At 42.1% G+C, this 13,706-nt stretch overlaps 1 protein-coding gene across 1 annotated transcript in view; it reads left to right on the top strand.

Annotated features, from left to right (window-relative positions):
* arb2a (ARB2 cotranscriptional regulator A) overlaps nt 1-13,706 on the top strand; it is a 162,440-nt gene that overhangs the window by 98,280 nt on the left and 50,454 nt on the right. The window contains exons 9-10 of the mRNA XM_026188413.1: nt 1,227-1,343; nt 12,164-12,248. Of these exons, the coding sequence (XP_026044198.1) occupies nt 1,227-1,343; nt 12,164-12,248 (202 nt within the window). The remainder of the gene's footprint in view (nt 1-1,226; nt 1,344-12,163; nt 12,249-13,706) is intronic.

The raw sequence follows: 13,706 nt of genomic DNA, 5'->3' as shown, positions 1-13,706 counted from the left end.
ATGCTCAAGTGTGTACCTCACCTGTCAGGCTGCTTTATTCTTCTCTGATAGTGAAAATGTTCCTTTGGTAGCCTTATCAGGTAGATGATATGAGTCTTTTGTGCCTTAATAGATCCATTTATCTCTATATACTTTAATTTGGCTAGGTATGGGAGGATGTATTCAAATGCCTAATCTCATTTATTGCATAGCCAGCCAGAGCTGCTCTCTTTGATAGCTCCACCTTTAGACAAACATTCATCTCCTTGTCCCAAACCTCTATGCCCATTAAAAACATGGCTTCATACCTGTGGCTCAAGCCAGTTTTGGTTTAATACCTTTGGGCTTTTATAGGCAAATATTTATCCAGCACAAGTCCCAACTAATGCCTTATATTCTAAACTCTTCCCTCAGCCTTAACCTCACCACTTCTTGGCATGTAGCCATAAACACCTAGCAGTCCACGACACTTTCTAAATTTACTGCTTCCTCAGAGGTACTATGCCGATCCCTTAGTTCAGTCTCTTTCTCAGCTTCTCTAAATGTATAAAGTAAGTGATTGTTAACCTATTGTTGCAAGTCCTGTTCTCTATTCTGTCCTTTTTATCTTAAAGTTGAGTGAAGCGGCTCGTTCCCAAGGCTTGGCTGTAGTACTCCTTGGGGTAGCACCAGCGGTGTGGGAAGTCTATTGTAGTGCGGTAACAAGTCCTTTGTGTGACATTTTCCTTGGCATTGACATTCAGAGGGGAATAGGAAGACGGGCCTACGAACACCACATTCTCTGTGACATGTGAAGGGAAAGGGTATTAAGAATGGGGACCAAGGTATCTGAACGTGCGCAGGAAAGGACATTTGCACAGAACGTGACAAGGACACACTATGGTGGAGCAGTGCTCTTTCATATTTCGCTTTACAACATTATGCTCTATACATGAGGTTGAATCAGTATCCTTGGGTTACAAAATTGTCCACTGGGCTATTGATGTCACCAAGAAATATGCATTCAGTGCACTCTAAGAAGTAGGCAGTTGGGCCTAGTATTCATAAATATATATTTGGTTTGTCTAATAAAATGCATTTGTTTAGATGTATGATTTTCAAAATGCAGGTGTTTATTATTCAAAAGAGTTTATGACTCTTATAATATTCCTCTTTCTCGAGCAAATATTTCCTCCTCAGCACGAATGACGGTGTTATTAACATGCTGGATGTGTGACTAACACAAGCTTTATTTGTTTTTATTGCAGATGAATCAGAGGGAATTAGAGGTGAAAAACAAAGTATGTGCCGTGGCTCTGACTGATTCCGCTCACAACATCTGGCTACAGGAGACCACAAAGAGCACACAGGACTGGATGCAGGAGGTGAAATAACGGCACAAGCTCGAATACACAATCACGTTTTAAAAGCAGCGATATTATGTGCAGGGATCATGCCAATGATGACTCCCGTCATGATAATGTTCTGACCTGTGAGAATGCTAAGTACTGATTGCTCAGTTATTACTAATTACTAATCAGTAAAGATGGATTGAACTACAATAATTTTCAACACGGCGTTTATTTTGGTTGCAGCTATGCACCTTTAAGTTTCAGGATTGATTTGTGGTAGTTTTTGTACAGTACAGTAGTCCAGAACCACATTTTGCTGTGATAACAGTCACACAAAAAGCACACACAACCAGGCACATAAACACGCAAACCCAGTGTGGTGGGGCGTGGTCTGCGGTGCAGTGCGGACGCACCTGCACGGCATCCGCAATCATGCCCGCCGTGTTAAAACACAGGGACTCAGGGGTTGGTGGTTGTTGTGGTGGTGTGGAAAAATGGTAAATAAAGATGGCTCAAAACACGGGTCTGTGATCCCGCCGTGCCTTAATTCCACCATGCCCAGACTCACAGGTGAAAAACAATTGCATCTAATCTATTGTAGATAGAAACAAAGATGCTCCAAAATTTACAGTAGTCCATCCATGATTTTTCATCTCATGTAAATTGTATACCGTACAGTTTGTCTGTATAACCCTACTGACCTACACAGGTATCCTTGAGTAACAGCAAACCTAAGATGCCATGGAGAACCATTGTTTGCATGTTGTCCTTTTTTCTTTAGGTCTTCACTTTTTCCCTGGGTGCATGTCAAGGAATAACTGAGACAGTTAACCCTCGCTGGTGCATGTGTATGAAGCTAGGCGGATGAAGTATCTGTAAGAATGCGTGCATTTGTTCATGTGTGTGGGATAGAATGCATGTGCACATGTGCATTTGTGTTAGCTTCATTTTAGCATTTGCCCTTTCTAGTGTGACCTCTGTGCCATATGCATCACCTGGGCTCACTCAGTATGCACATACAGATGAGATAACATCCAAGACCAAAGCTGCTGGAGAGCCAGAGATGCAAATGTCATACGCTCACACAACCATTCACACACAAACGCACACATCACATACCATACTTTCATTTGTATTACATCCTCTATCCATATCCCTTGCCTTTTGTTTTTGCTATCTCTGTCATCTCCAAATCTGTGTGTGTGTGTGTGTGTGTGTGTGTGTGTGTGTGTGTGTGTGTGTGTGTGTGTGTGTGTGTGTGTGTGTGTGTGTGTGTGTGTGTGTGTGTGTGTGTGTGTGTGTGTGTGTGGTTCACGTATTTATGTATGTTGGTTTGATTGGTGGGGATTCAAGGTTGCTCTGCCTCCCCTTTCTTTCATGTTGTTTGGCATTTCCTATTTTTGATTCTTTTAAGGGACGTGTAGGACACCACATAATTGGCATGTTAAGTAATTTTTCTGTTTGGAATGATTAAACAGAACAATACACCTGAAAAACGAAAATATCCAACTGTAGTTTTTCGTTGATTTAGAGAGGAACCCACTTAATTAAAAGGGAACAGGCAGACTGATGCTTTGGTTTGCTCTTTAAAATGCAACAACTACAACAAAAATGTGGGAGAAATGTACATCTACAGATTTCACACACATTATTTCACCTGCCTCGGTTCCTTATAGTTTTAACTGTTAAACTTAGCAATAGAGATTTATTGCTAATTAATTCTACCACTGTACTCTACGTCTGTCATTCTAAGGAAGAATGTTGTATGTACAGTGACTTCATAAAAACGTTGGTTACAGTCTTTTTGAATGCTAACCATATAGCTTTGGGTTCTACTGTTGCACAGTTTTGCTAATAATTGGCTTAAAATGAAGATGTGTGTGGGTGTGTGTGTGTGTGTGTGTGTGTGTGTGTGTGTGTGTGTGTGTGTGTGTGTGTACATATATATATATATATATATATATATATATATATAACACCCAGCACGCCCCTGCGGGCGGTTTATCCTTCAAGCTCGGGTCCTCTACCAGAGGCCTGGGAGCTTGAGGGTCCTGCGCAGTATCTTAGCTGTTCCCAGGACTGCGCTCTTCTGGACCGAGATCTCCGATGTTATTCCCGGGATCTGCTGGAGCCACTCGCCTAGCTTGGGAGTCACCGCACCTAGTGCTCCGATTACCACGGGGACCACCATTACCTTCACCCTCCACATCCTCTCGAGCTCTTCTCTGAGCCCTTGGTATTTCTCCAGCTTCTCGTGTTCCTTCTTCCTGATGTTGCTGTCATTCGGAACCGCTACATCGATCACTACGGCCGTCTTCTTCTGTTTGTCTACCACCACTATGTCCGGTTGGTTAGCCACCACCATTTTGTCCGTCTGTATCTGGAAGTCCCACAGGATCTTAGCTCGGTCATTCTCCATCACCCTTGGGGGCATCTCCCATTTTGACCCCGGGACTTCCAGATTATACTCGGCACAGATGTTCCTGTACACTATTTCCACTTGGTTATGGCGTTCCATGTATGCCTTGCCGGCTAGCATCTTACACCCTGCTGTTATGTGCTGGATTGTCTCTGGAGCATCTTCACACAGCCTGCACCTGGGGTCTTGCCTGGTGTGATAGACCCCAGCCTCTATGGATCTTGTGCTTAGTGCTTGTTCCTGTGCTGCCATGATTAGTGCCTCTGTGCTGTCTTTCAGTCCAGCTTTGTCCAGCCACTGGTAGGATTTCTGGATATCAGCCACCTTCTCAATCTTCCGGTGGTACATACCATGCCGGGGCCTGTCCTTCCATGCTGGTTCCTCGCCTTCCTCCACTTTCTTGGGTTTCTGCTGCCTGAGGTATTCACTGAGCACACTGTCAGTTGGGGCCATCTTCGTGATGTATTCATGGATGTTCCTTGTCTCATCCTGGACTGTGGTGCTGACACTCACCAGTCCCCGGCCCTCTTCCTTCCGCTTAGCGTACAGCCTCAGGGTGCTGGACTTGGGGTGAAACCCTCCATGCATGGTAAGGAGCTTTCTTGTCTTGATGTCAGTGGCTTCTATCTCCTCCTTTGGCCAGCCTATTACCCCAGCAGGGTACCTGATCATGGGCAGGGCGTAGGTGTTGATAGCCCAGATCTTGTTCTTACCGTTCAGCTGACTCTTCAGGACTTGCCTGACCCTTTGCAGGTACTTGGTGGTTGCAGCTTTCCTAGCGGCCTCTTCATGGTTCCCATTTGCCTGCGGGATCCCCAAGTACTTGTAACTGTATGTTCCGATGTTATTGCTGTATATCCTGGTGGTGTGGATCAGTGAATCGATGTCTCGTTCACTCTTGGCATACAGCTTGATGTCATCCATGTACAGGAGGTGGCTGACAACTGCTCCATTCCGTAGTCGGTATCCGTAGCCAGTCTTGTCAATTATCTCACTGAGGGGGTTCAGGCCTATGCAGAACAGCAGTGGGGACAGAGCATCTCCTTGGTAGATCCCACACTTGATGGTGACTTGTGCTATGGGCTTGAGGTTGGCCTCCAGTGTTGTCCGCCACATCCCCATTGAGTTCCTGATGAAGGCTCTCAGGGTCCTGTTGATCTTATATAGTTCTAGGCATTCCAGGATCCAGGTGTGGGGCATTGAGTCATAGGCCTTCTTGTAATCAATCCAGGCAGTGCACAGGTTGGTCAGTCTGGAGAACAGCTGGTTTATTCTCTTGCCTTCTATCTCTCTGGTGTACCTCCTCAAGCGGCTGGCCAAGGCTGTGAGTCGTTGCTTGGCAGTTTCCAAGGCCTCAGGTATGGACAGCTTCCTGTACTTCTTAGGCACCTTCTTCATAAGAAAAGTTGATAAAATAAATAAAAAATTATGTATTGTTCGATACATATGCGTACCGAACCGAAAGCACTGTATCGAACGGTTCAATATCGATACGAGTATCGTTGCACCCCAATACATACATATATATATATATATATATATATATATATATATATATATATATATATATATATATATATATATATATATATATATAAGGACATTTTTATAAGTAACCCATCTGTTTCATTGCACACTAATGTATGGGCAGCTCATCATAGAAGGTTAGCTAGCACTGAACCTCACTAATGCCCTGTTTGGTGAATAAAGATGGATGCCAATACAAGTGGATGTATGTGAGTTTGGGACACCCCAGCCGTGTTCTTTTCTCCTCAGACAGTGGTAATTCTCTTCTTTTGAGGTTCAAGAGGTCAGTGGATGGTGAGATGGAGTGATGAAACGGGTGAAAGAGAGAAGATAGGATTTAGAGATCAGCGCCTGCTGAGCCAGGTTGTATAGACCAGATGGGTCAGACAAGGGGGAACTGACGTCACAGCAAGGAAACCAAATAGTGAGTGAAGGTGAGATTAAAAAAAAGATGGGGTAGGCCAGAGCAAAGATAGAAAGACTCATCTACTGACTGAGACAGAAAAAAATATACAAAGAAACAGAGTATGAGAAACATTCAATTATTTAAATCCTGTTGACTGCCACTGAGAAAGCACAGTGTAGAGCTGTGGAAAGAGAAAAAAACACAGGTACTGTGTGAATGGAGTGAATACAGATGCAGAAGGAGGATGAAGAGATATATGTGGAGGTAGATGAGTAGCATAGTGAGGAGAAGTGAGTGAGAGAGAGAAATCCAAATGATGGTGTACAGCTGGCAGCCTGTCACAATCTCCAAGGTGTCTCCTGTCACTGTGCTGGCCTGCTGTCACACTCTAGTGGCCTGCCCAGAGCACGCACACACACACAGACACACACGCATATGCACACACATTCAGAGTACACTATGGTCATGAATAAACCATCCTAATCCATAGAGATTATTCAAGAACTGGGGGAGGTGGGTTAGAAACAGACACAGAGAGAGTGAGCAAAAATTGATACTCAGGACTACTTTCTGAGAAGTTAGGTAGCAGACTGTCATGTGTGTTATGGTTTAGGAGACTTTGTGCACTTGGTACAGAGTTTCTGTCATGGGACTCAGTTTGGTGTGCTTTCAGAATGAGAGGTGGAGATGCAGTTTTGCAACCGAGGTGGTATAGATGGTTGCATATATAGAAGGTTAGTCTCCCTCCCATCTGACACTCGGTCAGGACCCTTTGGCTCCACATTTTAATCCACTGGGTACCCTTTTAAAGTCATTGTATCAAAATGCCAAGTACTGTAATAGAAACCTAAATCCCTAAACGTCTGAAGTAGTTATCATGAGACCTTAGCCAAGAGCTCTCTGCACTTCACTGACACTGAACTCATCATTGCAGCAACAAGTAATATGATGGAAGGCTGAATCAACTGATAAGTTTGTCTTTAAACATGAGAGTGTATCTGAATGCAAACCCGTATAGTTTCGTTGCCTAAAATTGACAAAACAGTGACCTTAATTAAACAGTAAGAATTATGCATAGGATATAAATACAGGTACAAGCTTCAGAATAAACTTCACTCTGAATGGTGCATGCATTATGAGGAAAAACAAGCTATTAACAAGTTTCTTTGGTAGCATGTCCTGTAAACATCTTCTGTTGTTTTTTTTTTAACTCTGGTAAGCTGCTTTGCTATTGTAACCATCTCTGCTAATACACATTTTACAATTAAAATACCCCATCTTCAGTTTTCTTGACTAGAGACAGGCATCTTTTAGTCACAATAAAATGTAACCTTTAAATTGTGACATCAGATTAAACATCTTTCACAGTTTGAGCATTTTACCAATAAATATGTGGGTAGTTGCTCACAACAGTCTTGCACACCACTGGAAAGTCTGCATTGATGCAGCTCTGGTGTTGAAGGCCATTATAAAGCACTCCTCTTTAAGGCGAATTGGTTTGTGGTAGCTACTAATGTGGTTAACCTTGCATGCAAATGCTCAAACGGAGTGGAAGTGTGTATGGAGACAAAACATCTACCAATATGGACCAAGTTGGCATGCGTACACACTGAGAATCCAGTGATTATATACAGTACCAGTCAAAGATCTGGTATGTCCAAACATTTGACTGGTATTTGTTGCTAAATTTAGAATTTATTTGATAAACAGTTTAATTATCAATCCACATTATTACTAATAAAATAATAGAGTTTTATTTTTTTTATTCTGCATTTTGCACAGTAGGAAGTGGTCATAAGTAATAATAAACTTTATATAGCACATTTGCAAATCATCAAAAACTGTTTCACAGGAGAAACAGAAAAAGAAAGAATATCGTTCAGCACGACCAGTTTTGTGGTGGGTCAGTGATGATTTGGGGAGATATATCCTTGGAGGGACACACAGACCTCTACAGGCTAAGCTGACTGCCATCAGTAATAATAATAATAATAATGGATTGGATTTATATAGCGCTTTTCAAGGCACCCAAAGCGCTTTACAATGCCACTATTCATTCACTCTCACATTCACACACTGGTGGAGGCAAGCTACGGTTGTAGCCACAGCTGCCCTGGGGCAGACTGACAGAAGCGAGGCTGCCATATCGCGCCATCACCAGTAGGGTAAAGTGTCTTCCCCACGACACAACGACCAGCACAGAGAGCCCGGGGATCGAACCGGCGACCTTCCGGTTACAGATACGCTTCCCAACCCCCTGAGCTATGGTCGCCCCATGGCTCCATGAACTCTTAAACCCTCTATCAGAAATCTGTAAGTTGATCATTTTTATCTCCATCAAACAATGTGGCATCCTTTCATTCCTAACACATTACTAAGTCCATATCAATCTAAATATTCCAACTGGTAGTTGGCAAAGTTAAACTTCAAAAGATTTTCCCAAAGACTGGGCAAATGTGTATGTTCATAACCAGCATAAATCCAAGCATGCAAAGAAAAGCACATGCACAGAGTAGCAGAGGTTTGGGACAGCCAAATCTGTTTACATGTTTGTTTCTCTGTCTGCTTTTAGTTCAATGGCATCATTGATCGGTGGACGAGCTGCTTGAAGTGATGATGCTATGTGTCAGAGGCAGCCGATGTGATGTGCCATCCTTTTGTCATGTCGCCCTTCTCTAATCCCAGCCAGCAGGCCTTGCCTTTATGTGACTGCTGTTATGCCTGCGGTCTCCCACAGTACTGGGGCTTTGTGCTGTGTGTGTGTGCATTTATGCAAGAGTTTGTGTGCACATGTGTGTTGTTGCCTTGACAAATCTATTCAAACCTCAGCCTCCCTGCCTCCATTGGTGGTGGAGGTGTAGGGGAGGGAGGAGGGCCCTTTGAAAGACTCCCCTCCTTCCCTTCTCTCTAGCTGCCTTCAGCCCACTGCTCCACAGCCCAGCTGACATCTTCCTCCAGACAGACAGAATGAATTAAAGGAGATACAATGAGACACTTGATGTAGCAGTCAAGGAGCCCCACTGCTTCTGTGCTACTCTGCACCACTCTGCCCTCGAGCCCGGGCTCAGAGGAGAGCACATCTAGGGCAAACCAAAGGATCTAAAAATACACAATATGCCACTGTTTACCAAGATGACTTGTCATCTTCCCCCGAACACCAAGCCCTCCAGCCACCCCCCCTTCATCCCCTCTCATCTCTTGGCTGATCTTTCTTCAACCTCTTTGGCTACTTTTATTCTCTATGCTTTCCAGTGGCTAGCATTTTATTTGATTGACAGGGCTAAAAATAAATGAAAAAGCACCAGAAATTCAGGCATTCCTACCATTTAAGAGACACATTCAGTGATTGACTACTTTGGTTCATATGTAATCCATTCTTAAGAAAAACAAACTTTATTTCAATAACAGACTTTTCTGTAAATTTCCCAAATGAATATTTGCTACGGATTTATATGTTCCAGATGTTTCATCATGATTATCTCTTGTAATGAATTTCTATATTTCTCTATAAGCTTGCAGTAAATAAATCACAATGTACCCTCACTGCAGTATATGTCAAGCATATGATGAGAGATTTGCTTTGCCCTAGCTGCGCAGACTTTTTTCAACAAAAATAAACAGCAAAGAGGACCTCAGTTTGGATTAGATGTATTCAGTGTCTCTGCTTCGATGCAGTTTTAATATTCGTACAGAAACCAGAGAACTTGTAAAGACTATAGAACAGAATATATATCCACAAAAGTAATGTATGTGCGTTTGGGTGATTGTGTTACGTAATTTAAATTGAAAGCATTTGCAGGGTTTGTCTGTTCTGTGAGTCTTGCTTTAGGTCTTTGGGAGTCGGCGTCACAGAGGGCAAAAATGCAAAAGCATCTGTGCGTCGGTGTGTGTGTGTGTATATTTTGAAGGGTTCACAACTCTACACATCTTCGTGGGAGACCCCTTGAAATGCAGTCACTGACCCACACACACAACCGCACGCGCGCACACAAGCACGTACAATACCGTAATGGCTGTCAGGGGGCCAGGGTGAAAGTAAACAAGGGCAGATAAGCAGTGATTCAGAAGGACACCAGCTGCACATTCTAATCTCTTTACATTTTCTCTTTCTTCTATTGAACTTTTATCTTATCTTGGGGGACGTCTTCTCTAAGCATTCCTTCTCAGCCTCCCTCTGTCTCTTTCTCCCTTTTCCCTTGTTTTTGTACCTACCTTACAAGCCACAGCATACCAATCCACATTGCAGAGTCAAAAGGGAAAACAAACTTTGATGCGCTGTCATCCGCTGACCCGGAGAATGAAAACTTACAGCACTGAAAACTTAAGTTGCCTTATTCTGAAGCATTGATACTTTTGATTAATGGTACATGGGGCTTAAGACCTTATATGTCTAAAATAACCTGCAGTGGTAGGTAGAAAAAAAAGGGAGTGCCAGACAGATAGGAAGATGAAGACAGCATAAAGAAAAAAAACGAATGAAGAGGTCTTCTCCTCTTTCTGACAGTAGAGTTGTCAACCACTGGGGTTGTGAGAGGAGTAGGGGTGTTTGCAGGGGGTTATGGGTCAGCAAGCTGGGCAGACACCCTCCCCCAGGGCACTCACTCATCCGCTGTGGTAGAAGGCCTCAGCTCTCCACCACAAACAAACGCCAAGCTGTCTGAGCAACATGTCACTGAGCTTTTAATTGCTTGTTCCTGTCTCTCCTTCTCTTCCCCCACCTTACTCATCTACACACACACAGAAACACACACACTTTCTTGCGTACTGTCTTTCTGTTTGTTTCCAACCGCTTTCGCTCCTTTTTCAGTGTTTGGTTAGATGCAGTTGAAACAAAATAAAAACACACACCCATTAGAGCAGGGCGATATGGCCAAAAATATTTATCACGATATATATTTGAAAATTTGCGATAACGATATAACCGACGATATAATTGATGTGAGACAAAATACAACTCCACAACATTACTAGCGCAAAAAGACAACCTTCCATTTATTTTCACTTAAACAAGAAGCTGGTTTTTATGTACATTAAAGCTTTATAAAAATGTAACAGTGCAAATGCAAATTCCTTGCTGAAAGTTTAACCAAAAGGCATTTCCAGTAGAAATGGGCTGACATATCCTGAGCATAACCATGTATAATATCCACTGAAGTTAAAAAGAGGTGCTTTGCAACATTAAACTGCAGTGTGCAGTACGCATTTTTCGGACCATAAGGTGCACGGGATTATAAGGCACATTAAGCGAAACAAATCAGTCAGATAAATCAAACTTTATTAAACTCATTCTTCTTGCTTCCTCCACTTCTGTACCATTGATTCATTAATGTTGAATTCTCTGGCAGCTGCTCTATTCCCATTTTGTTGCAGTATATTAATGACTAACCTTGTATTGTGGATGGATTATCTCAGTTGTTCTCCTGACTGAAGTTTGGTCCGTTTACAGCATCCTGCCATGCGATTGCATTTGTCTCTAACCATGAAGAACCTTCACGTTAACTTTTATAAGTGGAAAAGTGTTAGTGTTCGTCCTCCAGCTTCACTGTTTATGTTATGCTAACATAGCTGTGTCGCTAGCGATCACGTAGCACATCATTATATACCAGCTAGCCCAACTTCAGTAACCCTACAAACGTCACTGCTGTTTAGTTTCCTGTCTTCATTTATGTTGGAAGTGATAGCAGAGCTGTACGTTTGATTTTTTTCAGAAATCTCTCAGTCAGAACATGCAATATCATGCTTAGGTAACTAGCGAAACTAGCGAGCTAACTTCCGCTAGCTTCCTGCTAACTTCTAACTCCGTTAAATGTAATAACTTTTGTTTTCATGGATGCCTGGAAGTTAAACTTTATAGTTACACCTGGTAAAGCAGCAATGCTGATCGTTTTATTAAAGATGAAAGAATTTAGACAGTTTTTAACTCTAAGTGATGCTGCAGTGTTGTTTGACCTGAAACATACGGAGTTTAGGACCCAGATTACTCCCAGATTTAAGAGCATCTTAGTCCGACAAATACGACAATAACAACGGCCGCTTGCATGTTCTGCAAAAAAATGTGCTTTGTTGTGTATCTGACGGACAAACACCAAACCAGTTCCACATCACGGAAGTTGCACCATTTTTACAAACCAATTCTGGTTCATCTGTTTCACTCAACAATCGGCCATGTGCGTATGAAAACAAAGGCACTGCGCATGCGCGTTTTACTCCCATTCTATCGCGATATTTCATTTTCCTATCGTTGCCTAACATTATACCGGTATTACCGTGAACGGTATAATATGGCCCAGCCCTAACACCCATTATTAACAAGATTAAAGACTTAAATTTTGTACCAAATACTTTCCTTTTATATCTTCATCTTTTACAATAGTTTTCTCTGTGTTTGTGGAAGTAATAGTGGAAGAAACTGCTTGCTACATATTCATTACTCTCCACATGTCATATTTAATTCTTTTGAATGTCAAAGAGTTTATTTGTTTTATTTTTCTCTTTCTAAAGCACTGTCGTAACTGGGTATCAAGTCCAGAGCCCTTGGACATACCACTGGAGCCTATGATGCCAGACTGCCCCAGAGTCTCTGCAGGTACCAAAACTGTCTGTCCAAAAATATAAACAGTATTTCTCAATGTCTGTGAATCACAGCATAATTGGGATCCCTTTCAGTTTTATTAGATTTTGCTCATTATAAGGCTGTTGAACATTGAAGTATTGGGAGGTTCCTGGTTAAAATTTGACACACGTTTGCGAGCAGGAAACTGGATTGTGCCAATGTTAGATAAGTCAAGCATATTTGTTTTTTTTAGTAACAGTTAAAAAAGAGGCATGGTTTCTCTGGGTGGTATAGTGAGGTGTACTGAGAAACTAGTGCATCGAGAGGGTTACAAACAACGATGCAATAATCTGTCCATTGATTTTAACACTTGTATATGTTGAAAGTCAGTTAAATATCTAGAAACCATAACCACAGATTATTTAGCATGAAAATTGAAGGTGGTTTTTTCGTTCTATATCATTGGTTTAAATATAATGTGGAACTGTCACAGAGGATATAATAGTGCAGCTTGGTATTTCTTTTAATAAAAAGCAATAAGGACTCATGCAGATTAAAAATAAACTCCTCAGTATTTGTGTATTTTTTCCTTCAGTGATTTAAAGGAGTGGATCGGAATTCAGTCAGTTCAGAACGGTGTGTATTTAGCACATGTCCATGTTTGTGCCCATGTGTCTGGGTAATGGATACATCTTAAATCTTAGTAGAACAGATTGAGTGTCATTGTTAGACAAACTGTGGAACTGAAGCAGTGGAAGATTATCTTGAAACACAAATAGAGAGGTTGTATCAGCAGCACTGCAGAAATTTTGCTATCTGAGTTCATTTCTGTTTTCATCTTCTTTGTGACCCCCTCTTGCATTTTTTTTCATCATCCATTCTGTCTCCTATATTCATTAATCCTTTCCTGTGGTGTTTGGCTTCCTGTCCTTGTGCCCTCTCTGTGGTTGACTGGCCTTGATGATGTCACGTCCATCATGAGAATGTGTCCTTAATGTAGGATTAGGGATGAAAGCTGTAATCCTCAACATGACCGTTGATAAGAGATGATGATTGCAGTGTTGTTTGAAGAGTGACACACACACAGGCATGCTTGCACAGTCCCACACATATGAAAAAAAGAAGGAAAGTCAAGCCTTAAGCAGGAAGCAATATATCTGTCGCAGGTATTAAAAACACCTGTTTTTGCTTTGTTACAGTGTTACACACAAACATACTCGAACGTTCACGTTCTTAGCTCTTCCCTCATTTCCATCTTTGCTCGGGATGCTCTGCTTTGTGATTTTATTCTCTTCAAAGATCCTCCCTGACATCATGGTGAATGTATAGGTCATCTTACACATGCTCCACATGTCTGTGAATACATCTCTAGCACTCCTATCTCATCTCGGCCACTAAAACGGCATGTTCCACATGGAGCTGTGTGGGTGGGTGGCCTTAACATCTTCGAGTGAATCAGCTCCTTGAAATGTCATCTAGCCTTCAATACAA

The sequence above is a fragment of the Astatotilapia calliptera genome, chromosome 12 (genome assembly GCF_900246225.1).
Source record: "Astatotilapia calliptera chromosome 12, fAstCal1.2, whole genome shotgun sequence".
Taxonomy (NCBI): Eukaryota; Metazoa; Chordata; class Actinopteri; order Cichliformes; family Cichlidae; genus Astatotilapia; species Astatotilapia calliptera.
Note: the sequence above shows the minus strand (reverse complement) of the source record. Positions and strands in the feature narration are given on the sequence as shown.